General features: G+C 32.0%; 4 protein-coding genes across 4 annotated transcripts in view; 1 reads left to right on the plus strand and 3 right to left on the minus strand.

Moving 5' to 3' along the window:
- The window catches only part of LOC116340529 (facilitated trehalose transporter Tret1-like), a 64,442-nt gene extending 62,650 nt beyond the window's left edge, over positions 1-1,792 (minus strand). Inside the window, exons 1-8 of the mRNA XM_031767079.1 lie at positions 1,501-1,792; positions 1,266-1,421; positions 1,131-1,207; positions 1,027-1,070; positions 667-946; positions 441-594; positions 157-371; positions 5-81 (exon numbers count right to left, since the gene is read on the minus strand). Of these exons, the coding sequence (XP_031622939.1) occupies positions 5-81; positions 157-371; positions 441-594; positions 667-946; positions 1,027-1,070; positions 1,131-1,207; positions 1,266-1,421; positions 1,501-1,549 (1,052 nt within the window). The 5' untranslated portion in view covers positions 1,550-1,792. The remainder of the gene's footprint in view (positions 1-4; positions 82-156; positions 372-440; positions 595-666; positions 947-1,026; positions 1,071-1,130; positions 1,208-1,265; positions 1,422-1,500) is intronic.
- A 391-nt stretch (positions 1,793-2,183) lies between these two features.
- Positions 2,184-4,477, minus strand: LOC116340965 (facilitated trehalose transporter Tret1-like). The gene is made up of 8 exons (XM_031767750.1): positions 4,058-4,477; positions 3,737-3,969; positions 3,537-3,667; positions 3,277-3,469; positions 3,068-3,218; positions 2,776-2,990; positions 2,521-2,712; positions 2,184-2,454 (listed from the first exon to the last, which is right to left on the minus strand). Exons 1-8 carry the CDS (start codon positions 4,104-4,106, stop codon positions 2,230-2,232), a joined length of 1,389 nt encoding a protein of 462 aa, XP_031623610.1. The 5' UTR covers positions 4,107-4,477; the 3' UTR covers positions 2,184-2,229.
- Positions 4,478-4,944: 467 nt separating this feature from the next.
- LOC116341146 (facilitated trehalose transporter Tret1-like) lies at positions 4,945-7,069 on the minus strand. Its single transcript, XM_031768052.1, has 9 exons — positions 6,938-7,069; positions 6,644-6,876; positions 6,527-6,570; positions 6,357-6,443; positions 6,097-6,289; positions 5,882-6,038; positions 5,600-5,814; positions 5,329-5,520; positions 4,945-5,268 (listed from the first exon to the last, which is right to left on the minus strand). Exons 1-9 carry the CDS (start codon positions 6,984-6,986, stop codon positions 5,044-5,046), a joined length of 1,395 nt encoding a protein of 464 aa, XP_031623912.1. The 5' UTR covers positions 6,987-7,069; the 3' UTR covers positions 4,945-5,043.
- Positions 7,070-9,122: 2,053 nt separating this feature from the next.
- Positions 9,123-12,324, plus strand: LOC116340969 (facilitated trehalose transporter Tret1-like). The gene is made up of 8 exons (XM_031767753.1): positions 9,123-9,275; positions 9,343-9,575; positions 9,647-9,812; positions 9,874-10,031; positions 11,140-11,311; positions 11,376-11,590; positions 11,653-11,844; positions 11,903-12,324. The coding sequence occupies exons 1-8, from the start codon at positions 9,227-9,229 to the stop codon at positions 12,119-12,121; spliced, it is 1,404 nt and encodes a 467-aa protein (XP_031623613.1). The 5' UTR covers positions 9,123-9,226; the 3' UTR covers positions 12,122-12,324.
- The last annotated feature ends 4,046 nt before the right edge of the window (positions 12,325-16,370 follow it).

The following is a 16,370-nucleotide window of genomic DNA, read 5'->3' on the forward strand; positions in this document are numbered from 1 at the left end:
TTGCTTAAGCCATAGCCAACAATATGTGCCATACGCAACATACGCTATGGCAGTTAGAATCGATGACCAGATGTAAAGTGTCTGAAATATCAACGAATAAAGAACACAATGTTATGATAAGAAAATGAGAAAAGACAAATACATTCTACGACATACCATTCGTTTAAACCGCTCAACAATGTTTAGAAAGATAATATTTGCAAATAGTTGAACGAGTGAAATTAAAAATGATGAATATTTTGATGAAAACGGCGATCCAGTCTTTTCGAAAATATTCGTTATATAGCTGAGCATCACTGTCGCACACGATAGAAAACTTATAACTAGTGACACAAATGCAATAAAAATAGAACGTTTTGCTTTTGGCGTCACTAAAAGAAGAATGAGAATTGTATTTAAATAAACACGGTGTGTTGTCATTGTAAATGGTCATCACTTACAAAAATCGTGGAACGTTAACTTTGAATCATCTTTGTTAGTGTGCACTTTTGTTTGTTCATATTCTGCATCGATGCACTCATGCTTCGGAAGAAACTGAACATTTTCTAGTGTACAAATATTTCCTTTGTAAAATCGGCATGACCTTTTCGCTGACTAAAAATGATTAAATTAATAAATTCATGGAATTTATAGTTTAAAAAATTGACTCTTTTCGGCGATGGATACCTTTTCTTGACGTAGTTTAATCCAATGTTCAGGTGATTCAGGATATATAAACATGACACATAGAAAAATGATCGGCAAAATTAGTTGGCATTTTGCTTGATCGGTCCAATTTAAAAGACTTCCAAGCAAAAATGAAATGATCATTCCCAAATTATTTGCAATATCGTAAAATGAGTTGAGAGCCGCACGTACGTTATCATTTGATATTTCATTTATAAATGTAGGAATAGCAACAACCAGTCCACCACTTATTAGGCCACACAAAAATCTTGATGTATATCTTGTAAAATTCAAATGTAAAGGGAAAAATTCAGTATTGTAGCAAAAGGACCAATAAATTCAGAAATTTACGATACATACAACCAATATACATTCTTGGCATAAAGAATAAGCAGAGAACTCGTCTGAAACACATATCCACAATATTATTCACATTTTATGTAGGTCACACAAATTATTCTTACAATTAATGGCACTCCAAACAGATGAATCGTTTTTTTTATCCCAATGTAATTACTTATGGGTAAAATTACGAAATTTCCTAAATACAGAATATACCTATAAAATACGATTTTTTCATTCAATTTTCAGAAAATTACCAACAAAACCTCCTGCAAATAATAGCGAAACAACAAGCGACCCTTCGCCCGTAGAGAGTTTTCCCATTGGAAGTGTGCTATTCTCGTTTTGCAATTCATTTAAATTAATGGTGGTCCAACCGGACGTCAAACCGAACGAAAATACCAGTAAATTACCTATTTTAAAATAATTTTATTTTTATTTTTGTCTGTTTTATACAAGATTATATAAATATTCAGTATCAAATGTACTTACAACAAATTATTGCCAGAAATTGATTGCACACAGGCGAAAACTCAAACATTTTTTTGTCAATGTATGACTTATTCCGAATAAGTTATTCGAATGTCAGACAGTAAATTTGCCGGAGATAGATGTGACCGTGTTGACTGTATATTTTCTACTTAACAACTGATGACTGTTTGATAGATACGTTTGAGTAGTTTTCTCTTTTATCTAAGAATAGCTCGTAACTTCCACTCTATATCAAATGCTTTACTACGTGACTGCTGATTAAATTGAGCAACATGCGATGATTTCGGTACATGCGATCTAGACATATATACATGTATATGAATTATTCATTACATTCTTATCGCATTACTTCAAAATCTCTTTTTTATCACTCATTTGATTCGAAAAATGTGATGTAACGCTGGAATTTCATGAATTAGTTAGTTGATAATTCATCTCGGTTTTTATTTTCAATCAAACAATTTAAATTTAGTTTTCTCTTTTTTCTGACGGAACGCTTAAAGTGGCGCTTTAAAAAATGTTTATTTTTTCATTCATTATAGTATTGTAGTAAACGAAGTGCCAAACAAAAAATTTTTTTTACATAAAAACACAACAAAAAGACCTTAGGGACTTTGTGATTGTATAAAAATGTGATTAGGTTAAAAATTACTTTTATTTCAAAAAAAAAAAAAAATATCACAACAAATGAGTAAAAGTAACACCATCTACAACTAAAATCATTCCAACTTATTCATTATCACTTAAGATTTCCATAATCTCACAATAGGACTTCCCTCTTGTTTCCGGAACGAAAACGTATCCATAAACTGCATTTAATAAGCTGATAGCACCAAATGTGATCATGGTATTAAATAGACCGAATGTTTCAAGAAACGACGGGAATATTGATACAAGGACAAATTGAATCACCCAGATCAACGAAACTGAAAGTGAAAGGCACGTTTGACGAATCTGTAAAAAATCGAAGTCACATTTAAACATCTTAAACTTTGCACTCAAATGGCTTTGTGTACAAACTTTTTTCGGGAATATTTCAAATGTAATAATAAAAGGTATTGGATTTTGTCCCATCCAGCTGAAGTATGTTATGCATACAAAGCAGAACAGAGGCATCCAATCGTATTCGGGGCGATCGATCCACAATAAACAATATGTACCAAACAATAAGAAACTGGCTGTAGTTAGTAGTGATGAACCAATCAAAAGTGTCTGCAAAGATCACATGTTCACTATAAAATCAAACATTTTTTTAAAATAAAAATTTGTCCCAACCCTTCGATTGATCCGTTCAACAATGTATAGAAATATCAAATTGGCTATAATTTGTGTGATCGAAACTAAGAGCGATGAATTTTTAGTTGTGAATGATGATCCGGTTTTTTTGAATATGTCTGTTACATAGCTTAAAATAACCACCGGTCCGGATGCAAAGCTTAATATGACGGTAGTGAAGGAAATGAAAATGGCTCGACTTGCTTGTGGAGTGACTAAAATATGAATGATTTTTAAATTTATTAGACAAAATTGACCAAGTTACTTACATAAATTACTAAGTGTAACTAACAGAAATCTTTGACCGATAATTTTTCACTTTTATCATCTGGTTTTCCTTTTTCAATTTCACATAGTGATGATTTTTGATGAAATTCGGCGTTCTCAAGAATTTTCGTCTCTGAAATGTTACCTCGGTAAAATTTGCGAGCCTTGGTGGCTTCCTGGCAAGTTAAAATCAAACTTGAAAATCCGGACATTCACCATAATTCTGAGTTTTACCTTTTGTTTATTTCTTTTAGATAAATATTCCGGAGATTCTGGTAGTAAAAACATAATGCTGATGAAGATGATCGGTCCGATCATCAGTGTTTTTGCTTGATCAACGCAACACAAATAATTTCCGGTGAAAAATGAAATAATAAGTCCAACATTGTTTGCGGGGTCCAGAATAGAGTTCAGGCAACCCCTAGTACTGAAACATTAAAATGGAACATTTAATTTATTTTACGTAATATAAAAAAAAAAAAAATGTAATTTACTTGTCGTAGGATATATGATTTACTAGCGTTGGAATGCCGACTGATAAAGCACCCCCAACCAGGCCGATCAAAAGTCTCGATGCATATAAATAAATCACATTTGTTGCGTATATTATCAGTAGTGAACTTAACTAAAATGATGTTATGTGTTTGTGTTAAAAAACAACAATTTGATTTTTTTTTCGGAACATTGAACTTACAATTAAAGGTAGTCCAAACAGATGAATTGTTCGTGTTATTCCAAAACATTTACTGATTGGTAAAAAAGCGAAAGTTCCAACGAATCCACCAACATTGGCGAGTGAAATCACAAAAGATCCTTCTTTCAATGTCAAAGCACCAGTTGGAAATGTTGAATTTTTACTTTGAAGCTCATTGAAATTGATTGTTGCCCAACCACTAGCTAAACCATATGATAATGTCAATAAATTACCTATTTATAAACAAAAAAAACATATTGTTTCACTTCATTTGACTATGACTTATTGTATTAAACAATCTTTTTGTGAGACGGCACTTACAAAAAATAATTGCAAGGAATTGGTTTAAAATTGGTGAGAATGTGAACATTTTTCGTAATAGTTCACGAAAAAAATATCCACACTGTTCTATACAATATTTCACTTCGCTTCGCTCTTTTCACTTGTTTATTCACATTAATTTAATTTTATCTTAATTTCTTTAATAAAGATTATTTTATAATTCACTTCTGTTTTATTTGTGATTTTCTGCAAAATAAAAGTTGGAGGAACTATTTAATTTACAGCATGAAAGTTAGTTCATGCCCGCATTTGGCTTGGCTAAAAATGCTTCATCAACGTAAATTTTAAATTGAATTCATATTTCTCGATTGGCTATTGTGTGGAATCTTCTTTTTTTCATCTTATATTTAACCAATATGTTTGAAATTCTTGCATTAAATTAAAATTTTGTTATTCAGACTGAAATTGTTCAAAAAATGATTAAAAATTGCATAATAATTTAAAAAAAATTAATTTCAATCTATTTTCTTTAGTTGGGTTTTCGTTTTAAGTTGCTGCGCTAACTAAAAAAGTGTATTACTGAATCAGACGCCAAATAAAAAAATAAATATAGGTAAAGTGTCTGTTTAATTTGTGTTTTTTTGTCGCTCAAAAGGAGAAAATCGAAAGAATGTCACAAAAATACGTCGGAATACTGATTCGAATGTCCGAATTATTTTGATTATACGTGTTGAAGTGAATGAATTTGGCTCATTGGAAAATTCGTGTGGGTGTTATTTCTAAAAATAGTCAATCGTATACGGTGTCTATCGAACTCGTGACTACTGATAAAATTAACCGAATTTAGCTGGCTACAACATTATATAGACAAATCGTATAGACAACATTTTTGTGAATATCCGTATAAAGCATATCATAAACACTCGTTTCAATCAAAATTTATGTTTATTTCCAATAGATATCACAACAAATCAGCGAGAATAAAGCGATAGTACAACTTTATAGAGATTTCTTTTCTATTTTAATTATTTATTATAATTTAAGAGTTCCATAATTTCAATATGAGATTTTCCTCTCGTTTCTGGAAGAAAAATTATACCAAAAACTGCATTTAATAAGCTGATAACACCAAATGTGATCATGGTATTGAATAGACCGAATGTTTCAAGAAACGATGGGAATATTGATCCAAGGACAAATTGAATCACCCAGACCAACGAAACAGAAAGTGAAAGGCATGTTTGGCGAATCTGTAAAAATCAAAGTCACATTTTAACATCTTAAACTTTGCTCTCAAAAGGTGTACAAACTTTTTTCGGGAATATTTCATATGTAATGATAAAAGGTATTGGATTTTGTCCCATCCAGCTGAAGTATGTTATGCATACAAAGCAAAACGGAGGCATCCAATCGTACTCGGGGCGATCAATCCATAATAAACAATATGCACCAAACAAGAAGTAACTGACTGTAGTTAGTAATGATGAACTAACTTGAAGTGTCTGTAATAAACATATATTTATTTATGTAAACAACAGCTAGTAATTATTTAATAGTTTTATATCTGCAATTTGTACTGACCCTTCGATTGATCCGTTCGACAATGCTCAAAAATATCAAATTGGCTATAATTTGTGTGATCGAAACTAAGAGCGATGAATTTTTGGCTGACATTGATGATCCGGTTTTTTCGAATATATCCGTTACGTAACTTAGGATAACCACTGTGCCCGAGGCAAAATTTAACGTGAGTGCCGTGAACGAGATGAAAATGGATCTTCGTGCTTGTGGAGTTACTGCAACAACATTTTGAAATCGGTAAAAATTAAATTTAAATTAAAGTGAACAGTGGATGGAACTTACAAAAATCACGAAGAGTCACTTTTGAGTCTAGATCATCATTTTCAACGTTCTTAATTAATTTTCCTTTTTCGATTTCATTTTGTGATTTTTGAAAAAAATCGGCGCTTTCAACTACTGCAATGCTTCCTCTGTAAAATTTGCGTGCTTTATATGCTTGCTAAATTAAAAAAAATGATTGAAAATATCAACGATTTACATATATTTCTCAATTGTACCTTTTGTTTGTTTCGATTCGACAAATATTCTGGCGATTCTGGTAGTAAAAACATGATGGTGATGAATATAATTGGTCCAATCAACAGAGTTTTTGCTTGATCGATACAACTCAAGTAATTTCCCATAAAAAAGGAAATAATAACACCAAAGTTGTAAGACGGATCGTACATTGAATTCATAAATGCTCTTACTCTATGAATAATCACACGAACGTTTAATTTTCAATAGATTTTTCATAATAATTGAGAAATTCACTTACTCATAATGAGATATATCATTTACAAGAGAAGGCAAACCGACGGACAACGCACCTCCCACTAAACCACTAAATATTCGAGATACATACCTGCCATAAAATAATTTTATTATATATTTATTTGATTTTAGTTTAAAAAAAAAAAAAATTTTGTGCAACAAACCATTACTCACAAGTAATAAATATTTCGTGCAAATATGATGAGTACTGCGCTCAACTATGTAAACAGATATACCTAGTTAACTTAATCTAAATGTTTATAGTGAAAACAATTCAGTTAGAAAACTTACAATCAATGGTACACCAAAGAGATGAATTGTTTTCTTAATTCCAATCATTTGACTTATTGGTAGAATGGCAAAATTACCAATGAAACCTCCAACGCTTAGGAGTGAAACAACCAAACCACCTTCTTCCAAAGTTAAAGCGCCAGTTGGAAAGGTTGTATTTTCACTTTGAAGCTCATTGAAATTGATTGTAGCCCAACCGGATGTTAGACCATATGATAATGTTAATAAATTACCTAGAAAAAGCAAATTTAATCAAATTGTATTATTTTTGGAACTTCGTTTACAGATACTCACAACAGGTAATAGTAAAAAATTGTTTGAATGTTGGTGAAAATTTAAACATTTTTTATAAGAATTCACAAACTAATTTATCTTAATTGATTAACCCGACTTGATTCAATGGAGATCGATTGTTATGAATGTTCTTAAGCAAGATATAAACGTGAATTTATAGAGCGCATCAGATTGCAAAATAAAGTGATAAGATATAATATCTATAAATCTTCCGAGAATCGTACTTTTTGACGTGCAATAAACAGCTGTTATTTTGATTTCTTATCACAGATCTAAGCTACTGGAAGGTTACCTAAAAATATATTTCTAATGTGACATGTTTGAAAAAATATCCAGCCGGTGTAAACTGTATGATGCTTTCAATTGCTTCAATTTTGTTTTCAAAATCAAATAAAATTCAGGCATTGTTATTCATTATTTTTCCATTTTTAACACTAACACGTTCAAATAAGACAAAAAGTTCTTCATCTTCTGTGTTGATGGGACTATATGTATTTAAAAAATGATATCATATTCATTATTCCCCCAATGCAACCAATGGGTCACATTCAAAAGTGACGCGATTCAGCACGGCAAGCGGCATTTGATTTCATTGTTATCAGCAATGATTTATATGGAATACTAGTCTTAGGAAGAAAAACAATTATTGTAAACGATAGAAGTTCATTCTACTCCGCACCAAGAGAGACTGTTTCCAAGGGAAATATATGTGAGGAGGAGCGTCCTGAGGAGCCGGAGGAGTATGTAGAGCTCCTCTTCAGTGAGGAGCAAAATATTAAAAGTTAAAAAATATCTTTTTTGAAATTATTTTTTTGAAATTTTTAATATATTTGATTTGAATATTTTTTTTAAGACAGTCATGATCTTTTAACAATTGTACTATTTTCAGAGCTGGATACGAACAGCCGGTAGTTGATGTTTGTCCCAGCTCTGACTATTTTGCAAAATGTTGATAAATATTAAGACTTTAATAAAAGATATATCAACGAAATTCGACACGGAAAAAATATTTCTATGAATTGCAATATCATAAAAGTAAAATATTTGTAAATGGTGAAAAAAACAATGGGAAAAACAAATAGACGTTGTCTGGATTGATAAAACCGGTCACAAGGAGACTGATTGTTTATAAGGCAAATACAACATTCTCACATCAAGTTATCTTACAGCTGTTTTTATTATGTCATTTTCACGTTTTAATCACGAAATGGTAATTTAAGTAGTACAAAAGTATTTCCTATATCGATCCGTAAGATAGCTGAAAATGATAAATTCAGATATGAGAAACGCAAGCAGGACTATACATTTGGGCTCTCATATCAAAATATCCCAACCTCCCTTGATTTTTTGGCCAAAGCTGGCATTTTTGTGGACCAAGATGGCAACAGAAAGTCATCCAACACCTACGATCGACGGACAAACAGTAAATATACCGAATTAGTTTTTTCAATCAAATATAAGCGACTATTAATAATAATGATCAAATTAGAATCGATTTCCCGCTAATTTATGTTTTGCTTGCTTTGAACTTTGTCGTAGAAAAAAATTTAGAGTGTAAACACACGATGTAAGTTGAACAATGAACAAACATATGTTCGTTATCTTATCATTTATCTGCTATAGATTGAGCTACTGGAATTTTACAGGGCGAGTGTCATTTGCTACGAATGTAATTGTGTATTTACTTATTTACAATAAATCACCAAAAATAGTTCTTGTAATGAATAAAAACAAAAACGGGGAATTTCGACGTTTTATTCAATGAATTATATTCATAGTAACCGATAGCAATTGTTCATCAAAAATGGTGTATCTACTTGTCTGACTTGGTCAAAATTTGAGATTTGCTTATGGATACGAAACGAATAATAGTAATAACTTTATTCTCTCTACCCATTGACCGTTAAAGGTTATCTTTTAACTTCATTTTTTAAAATTCTAATGCCTATTGCTGATTTGCGCCAATGTACTTTGCTTTTGGAAACAGTAAAAAAGCATATGTGAAGCCAAAGAATCATCACCAATCACATAAAACTGAAGTTCTTCGATAACTTTGTTCTTGTAACCACTGATTGCAAAGATTGCTTTGGTGTTTATTGCAGTCGAGTCTGGCCAAGTGCCCATATCTTATCAGTGTTGATTGTTTTTATGACAAAGTCGAACACTAGCGTGTGCGTATCAATCATTAATACATGTTTGAATTTCGACCAAAAACAATGTCAATTTTCAAACACTGTAATTACAACTAATGAAAATTAATTCGAAAAATAATTATTTGTTTGTCAAAAAATGTGCAAAATGACGCCAGTCTTAAGACAGTTTTCTGCTATATTTATTTGTAAGTTCACCGAATATCAATCAATTATTTATCGTGTTTCAGTCCATAATTTCTTTTTTTTTCTCAGGTAATTTGCTGACGCTGGCATTTGGTATTCAGAGTGGTTGGGCCATGATAAATTTCAGTGAACTTCAAAATAAGAATAGCACATTTTCGACGGGCCCATTAACTCTAGATGAGGTAACGCTCGTTGTGTCACTCGTCAATATTGGTGGATTTTTCGGAAATTTTGCAATAATGTCCGTGAGCAAATGGTGTGGCATTAAACGAACAATACATTTATTTGGATTACCATTGATCGTAAGAACTGACCAAAATATTAAAAAAATCGACAACAAAATATCGTGAATTATGTATTAATATTATTTTAGATAAGTGCTTTGCTCACCATCTATGCAAACAACGTTTTTTTATTGTATGCATCGAGTATACTTAGCGGTATTGTTGGGGGTGCACTCGTTATTGGTATTCCGTCGTTTATAAACGAAATTTGCAACGATAATGTTCGTGGTTTTCTAAATAGTATTTATGACCCAGGTAATTTGATTTAATTATATAAAAATATCGACATAAACGCAATCATTTATCGATCATATAGGTTACAACTTGGGTGTCATTATTTCGTTCTTTATCGGCAACTACTTAAGCTGTTTAAATCAAGCAAAAATACAACTTATAGTACCCATCATTTTTATGATTGCGATGTTTCTACTGCCAGATTCACCAGAATATTGGCAAAAACGACAAAAAGAAAAGGTATCTTGTTTTAGAAATTATAGCCTCATAAAAAGAGTAATTTTTGACAGTGATTGATAATTGATAGCTTCATATACAGTGATAAGTGGCAAACTGAACAGCGAAAGGCCTATTTTTGTATTTTATGTTCATTCTATATACATGTGCTTGATTTTTCTCATACCAGTGGTTCCTAACTCAGTTAGACTCACTAAGACTTAATTATATAAATGATGAAGTTTCTTTTGCATTCTGATGCGTGTAAACAGATCGTTGATAATGGATCAATCAAATTTGGATTCCAAATCAAAAATAAGATGATAACTATGAAATCCAGGAAATTTTCCTATTTCGACCGATTCACATCGCCCATAGTAAAACTAAGTAATCGTCTAATCGATACCGTTGCGTTCATTAAATTTCATACAAGGTAACATGTACTTAAAGATAAATGTCTAATCACGAACAGTTGAAGACAAAGTTGTACAATTATAAATTAATTGCTACCATATTCGAAGAGCGATAGAAAGCAATTATCGCCAATTTGTTTGCTGAACGAAACGAATAATTCGTTATGAATTGAAGAAACAAATTGGCCGAAAAATAAGTCAAAGGGTTGAACGAAAATCATGCGGCCATACATGTAGTGAGCGTTTCAGACGATGAAGTCTCAGAACAATCAAACAACCTGCGCTTTGCCCTCGACTTGTTAGTTGCATCGAAACAAAAACAATATCCCCAAAAATCGTTCTACGACGCCGTAAATTAAAAATGTTTCGTAAAAATCGAACAAAATTGTTGAAAAACTTATTTTATGAATTATGAAATTTCGGCTGCATTCTTATGCATGTAAACAGGTCGTTGTTAAAAAAAAAATCTGGTTATCGTTTCGATACAAGTGGACCGCGGATCACTGAATTAGACAAACGCATACACCAAAATGTTTTTTCAACATATTTAAACAATTCTACTACTATTAGTAGTCTACTAGTGTTTTGTGAGCACACATGACCAGAAAATAAATTCGCAGAACCAATGAATTGCTGTGATTTCAATTTTGCTCTTCTAAAGGATACACATTTATACTATTAATCATGTCACTAAAGATTCTATAATTCTTAACTTTTAGCATGCACTGAAAGCACATACATTTTACAAAGGAAGTACAGTGAATACACATATACCCGAGCACGATGAATTTATTCCGAAAATGAAAAATGAAACGGTTGAAAAGGGTAAATTGGAAGAAATGGCCAACAATCAAAACATGGAGAATTCAACGTTATCTCTTGGAGATTTTTGTAATTCAACTAAATGAATGTTATTTTGATTATAGCTGAAAATTCACGATTTCATTTCTTTCAGGTACTCCCCAGGCAAGGAAAACCTTTTCAATTGCTTTCACCATACTCTTATTGAGTATTACTTCCGGCACTTGGACTATGCTTGCCTATGTTACAGATATATTTGAGAAAACTGGCTCCTCATTGTCCTCGAAAAATTCGTCACTTTTAATCTCCATAACACAAATTTTTGCAAATGTATTGCTCTTGAATGTTATCGAAAGAATTAATCGTAGGGTATGTATTATGAAGAAAAAATTCGCAAAAAAAATCCATAATCCGTTTGAATTACTTTGCAGACTTTATATATTTGGTCATCGATTTTAACTGCAACCAGCTTTTTCGCATTTTCTATTTATTGTTTGTTGTGGATGGGCCAACCAAAATACGAGTGGATGCCACCCTTTTGTTTTTCATGCATAATCTTCTTCAGTTGTCTGGGACTATTTCCAATACCATATATTTTGCCAACGGAAATTTTTCAAAAAAATGTAAGCATATTCTCCATATCAAATACAAAAATTACTTGAACAACATTTCAAATTTCAGATTCGGCACACATGTCTAGTAGTCGTTGTGTCTGTGATTTGGATTCTTTCATTTTGCTACGGATTGGTGTTTCCCAGCTTTTTGGAATATGTCGATTTGCATTTTTGTTTTATTTTTCTCGGCATCATATCATTAGTCAATGCCATTTTTGGATACTTTTTCGTTCCGGAAACAAGAGGAAAGTCTTACGAAGAGATTATGCAATTGTTAAGCGATTAGACTTAAACGACGAGACTTAAAGAGAAGAAACTCATGTGAAATGGGCATAGGATGTTACAACTGTGTTAATGTCGCTGTACTATATATAAAACATTTATTGTGATAAATTCCATTATTATTGATGCTCTAGTTTTATCAAATAAAAATCTTTCTTTCATTCATTTATTTCAGGAAAAAAATATAAACGTGTTCATTGTTTAATTTCTATATCATACAATAAGATCAGAATAAATTTATATCGATAAATATGGTTTTCATTCGATATTGAAGCAAGACAATTATTATTGAAAAATAAAACCAAGGACTATCCCAATAAAATCAATAAAGATATGCATTTCAATATTCTGATATTTGAAAGAAGTTCGTGAAAAAGTGAGTCTGCTGTCAAATGTCAATATTTTATCGAACCCTTCTATGGAATTACTTAGTACCAAAAAGTGGCGCCACTGTACATTTCATAGAAGGGTTCGATAATATATTGACGTTTGACAGTAGACTCACTTCATATGAAGGAAAATCACCAACTCCTTCTTGGTCCTAGTAAGTATTTAGAAACTGTTACTAAATTCAAAGAAGAAATTTTTTTTTAATCAAAAATCCATACAAATAATCCTAATTGATTTGTCACTTGTTGTGAAAACTGGACAACTTGGCAATAAATATGATAAATATTCGTGTAAAAACTACGATGGTTTTTTTAAATGACATAACCGAACTAAAAAAGTTCTTCGGCGCTTATAAAACATGGAAACTCTTTGGAAATTTTAATTACTATTCATTTTACTTTTCCGCACACACCTAGTGTGTAAGATAAAGTATTGGAATCGGTCGAAAAATTAACACCCATCAAAAATGTGTTTCCTGGGTGTTTTTGGGGCCATAGAACACGAATCTAGCGTTTTTTCGATGTCCGAATGTATGTGCGTACCCTGTACCCTGTACCCTGTATCCTGTACCCTGTACGCAAAAATTTGTTAACACGATAACTTTCAAACAAGAAAAGTAATTCAAAATCTGACTTCACAAGATGATTGGGGGTGCCGAGGAATAGAAACCATTAGATTTTGAGCGACTTTGGTTGATAGAGTGAAGTGTCATGTCTGGTGTGATGCCCATGGGCATCCATGGGAAAAAATCAATGTTTCTTCAAAAAATTATATTTAATGTTTTCTTAAACACTCAAAAATATGTATTGGGGGGTTTTTCGGTACGAGAAAACCAAATATGACGTTAGTTTTGCGATACAAAGAATTTTCGACACACTTTTCATACAAAAATTTCAAAAATTTTGGATTTTTGTATGATGGCCTGTATGATATCATAATTGGCTGAAACTTTGCACGGATTATTTTTATCGCATAAAAATAACATTCCGAGGGTTTGAAGAGATTTCAATGCATAATAGGGGTACCTCCTGAACAAAATTTTGGATTTTTTGCTCAAAACGAAAATTTTGTATGGAAGGTATCACTCAATTGTATTGAAATTTCTTCAAACTTTCAGAATGTTAGTTTTTTGTGAAAAAAATAACATCTGCAAATTTTCACATGATTATGATATCATACAGGCATTGAAAAGTCTATCAAAATTATTTGTATCGCCAAATTTATATCAGATTCAGTTTTCTCATGAATTCATATTTACGGTAAAGGATACGTAATAAATGCATGTTGTGGATCACAGTGTTTATCACAAAAGTTCATCTTACGGATGTAAGACATTTTATTTTATATTAATTTCAAAGCGTTTCATTTAATAAGGCGTTAGCTATGTTGGTAAAATGTATAATGCATTTGAAGAACATTTTAAAGATTTAAAATAAAATGAACAACGGACAATAATGTGTAATTGGGTACGATTCAAAGTGTTCAATTTGTTCAATTTTTGAAAAGTGACAGAAATCGTTGTTAATCACAAGATTTTAAAAATCCAAAAAAAATCAAAAAATTATTCGGTATGTAAATTCAGGATTTGATAATACTGAGAGATTTAATTAAGTGCAAACAAGTATCGTTTTTTAAATTTTATTTCATTTTATTGAAATTTTTAGGTTTTTTTACATTTTGTGCATTAATCTGAAAAAATATTCACAATTTTTTAAATTTTTTTTACATTAAATCAAAATTTATAAAATCCAAATTTTTGAAAAACAATTGATAATAAATCAAACAATGAAATGAAATTGAAGAAATCATCACATTTTTACTTCTCGGAACGTTTTCTATTAGGTTTCCTAACCTTTGCTTTTTCGCCAATTATGCTGTATATACCAGTGTCTATAAATCTATTTCGAATCACCGCATTGTCAGGTATGTATTTCTCTATCAATTCACCAATCGCATTCGCCGTCTTTTCTTTTGCGGTTACTTTAGTTTGGTGTACCATCTTTCTTTTTTTTCTCGCCGGTTCATCGAGCTGCTTTACAAGAGAAATCTCTTTCTCATTTTCTTCTTTATCAAGTTGATATTTATCAAACAATTCACCTAATTTAGCTGAAATGATAGTTTGATTTACTTTTATTAGATTTAAGCCTTCTTCGGTTATGGATGATGGAGTTGTACGAATCGGTTTATTGATTCGGGGTGAAGAGGTCCCATTTAGTAATCCCATTCTCATTTTTAAATCACGTATTTTTCCTGACCAATGATTCAATTTCTCTGTGTGCGGTTGTCGTCGTTCGGAGACGTTTTTATACACTTCTGTTTGGAACCGCAACTCATTTTGGTACCCCGAAAGTTCATCAACGAATTTCGTCTGTAAATCTTGCTCACCAATTTTCGAATGATAATAAGCACGAACGCCACCACGGTACATCTTTTTCTTGCTTCGTTTAATTCCCTTGCAGTTGCCAACCATTGGTAACTCATCCATAGTTACCGTTGTCAAGTTCAGTCGTGTTGATGTGTCCGTTGCCGAGGTTGAAGGCTGGGGATCTTTCTTCACAGCAACTTCGTTCGTATTTGGTTTTTTGGCCGTTTTTCCATTTGCTTCCTTTTTAGCCTTCACTGTTTTCATGGTCATAGTTGGCTCAGTATTATTAACTCGGATTCTTATCGGCGTCGATGCAACGATGTTGCAGAACGAAAGATCACCTTTCTTTTGAGGTGAATTATCCAAAATTCTGGCATCTTCCTTCTGATAACGCTTGGCCTCGGTTATATTCTCTCCATCTTTCGTTGAACGCATCAGCCCTTTGTTTTTTTGGCCATTCGGCGGAAGCTGAGGGGCCGATGATGTCGATGGTGTTGATGGTGTTGATGCTTCAACCGGCATTTCTATGTTTTCCAAGACCATCTCCTGATGTATGCGTGACTGTTGAAACATCACTTAAACCTCAACCGCAATTATTTCGGCCGGAGAAAGAGATTCTATTTCTTGAATTGTTGTTTCGGATGTATTTAACAATGAGGAATCGGAATCAGGTTCAAAGAGTTCTATTAATTGGTTTGGACTTATTTTTATTGGAACGTTTTTTCTTTCCAGTGTGGCATCCATATCGTTTATAATATCGTTCAAAATGTCCAGTGGTAGCATTTGATAACTAGGTAGGTGACTATTGATCATTTCAACAATAATATTGACTTTCTCTTCTTCAGAGCGTCCCATCTTATATTTTCTATACCGAAGGCATTGTGATCGTGGGATCGATGGTCGATAGTGATTTTGAAGTCGAGAGCTGGATGGTGCTGATTCTACGGCTGTATCATTCGCTTCAACTATCCCCTGATTTCCGGATGAGTTAGAATGTAACTGCATCAAGGCCGCAGCCGCATCGAATTCGTACTGAGACTCCAATACTAATGGCTGACCATCCAATGTTGTTTTGGATACATTTGACATTGGGAGATCGGAAGCAGGTGCAACCATCTTGTTTTTACTTGAGTTGAAGTCCATCATTAGTATCGCGCAAAACTTCTTTTATAATTTTATTTCAAAAAATTTAGATTTTCTGTAAATATTTGTATGATTTATTTTACTAATTCACTATTTTACTTTGGTGGAAGAGCAATTTCAATCGATGCTGCATGAATTTGAACAATGACAATCTATTTTTCTTATTTTCGAATATATTTTGGCAATTTTTAAAAACTTTTGCTATTAAACGTTCACTCAATACTGTATAGATAATTTGAAACTAAGTTAAATTTTATTTTTTTGCGAATTTTTTCGAATAACTTTTGTTAGATGCTGAACAGTTAAATTCCAAATGAAAAGTGAATTCTTCTTGAAAATACTGCTCCTTTTATAC

Source organism: Contarinia nasturtii, unplaced genomic scaffold, assembly GCF_009176525.2.
Source record: "Contarinia nasturtii isolate CC-2019 unplaced genomic scaffold, AAFC_CNas_1.1 Cnas_scaffold_695, whole genome shotgun sequence".
Lineage (NCBI taxonomy): Eukaryota > Metazoa > Arthropoda > Insecta > Diptera > Cecidomyiidae > Contarinia > Contarinia nasturtii.

Bases quoted from the DNA above. Each gene is read 5' to 3' on its own strand.
- LOC116340969 (XM_031767753.1), top strand. From the start codon at position 9,227: ATGTGCAAAATGACGCCAGTCTTAAGACAGTTTTCTGCTATATTTATT. The intron at 10,032-11,139 runs GTATCTTGTTTT...CTTAACTTTTAG, and splicing joins AAAAACGACAAAAAGAAAAG to CATGCACTGAAAGCACATAC. The intron at 11,312-11,375 runs GTAATTCAACTA...CATTTCTTTCAG, and splicing joins GTTATCTCTTGGAGATTTTT to GTACTCCCCAGGCAAGGAAA.
- LOC116340965 (XM_031767750.1), bottom strand. From the start codon at position 4,106: ATGTTCACATTCTCACCAATTTTAAACCAATTCCTTGCAATTATTTTT. The intron at 3,668-3,736 runs GTAAGTTCAATG...ACATCATTTTAG, and splicing joins TGTTTGGACTACCTTTAATT to TTAAGTTCACTACTGATAAT. The intron at 2,455-2,520 runs GTTTGTACACAA...GATTTTTTACAG, and splicing joins TTGAAATATTCCCGAAAAAA to ATTCGTCAAACGTGCCTTTC.
- LOC116341146 (XM_031768052.1), bottom strand. From the start codon at position 6,986: ATGTTTAAATTTTCACCAACATTCAAACAATTTTTTACTATTACCTGT. The intron at 6,290-6,356 runs GTAAGTGAATTT...GATTATTCATAG, and splicing joins AATGATATATCTCATTATGA to AGTAAGAGCATTTATGAATT. The intron at 5,269-5,328 runs GTTTGTACACCT...TGATTTTTACAG, and splicing joins ATGAAATATTCCCGAAAAAA to ATTCGCCAAACATGCCTTTC.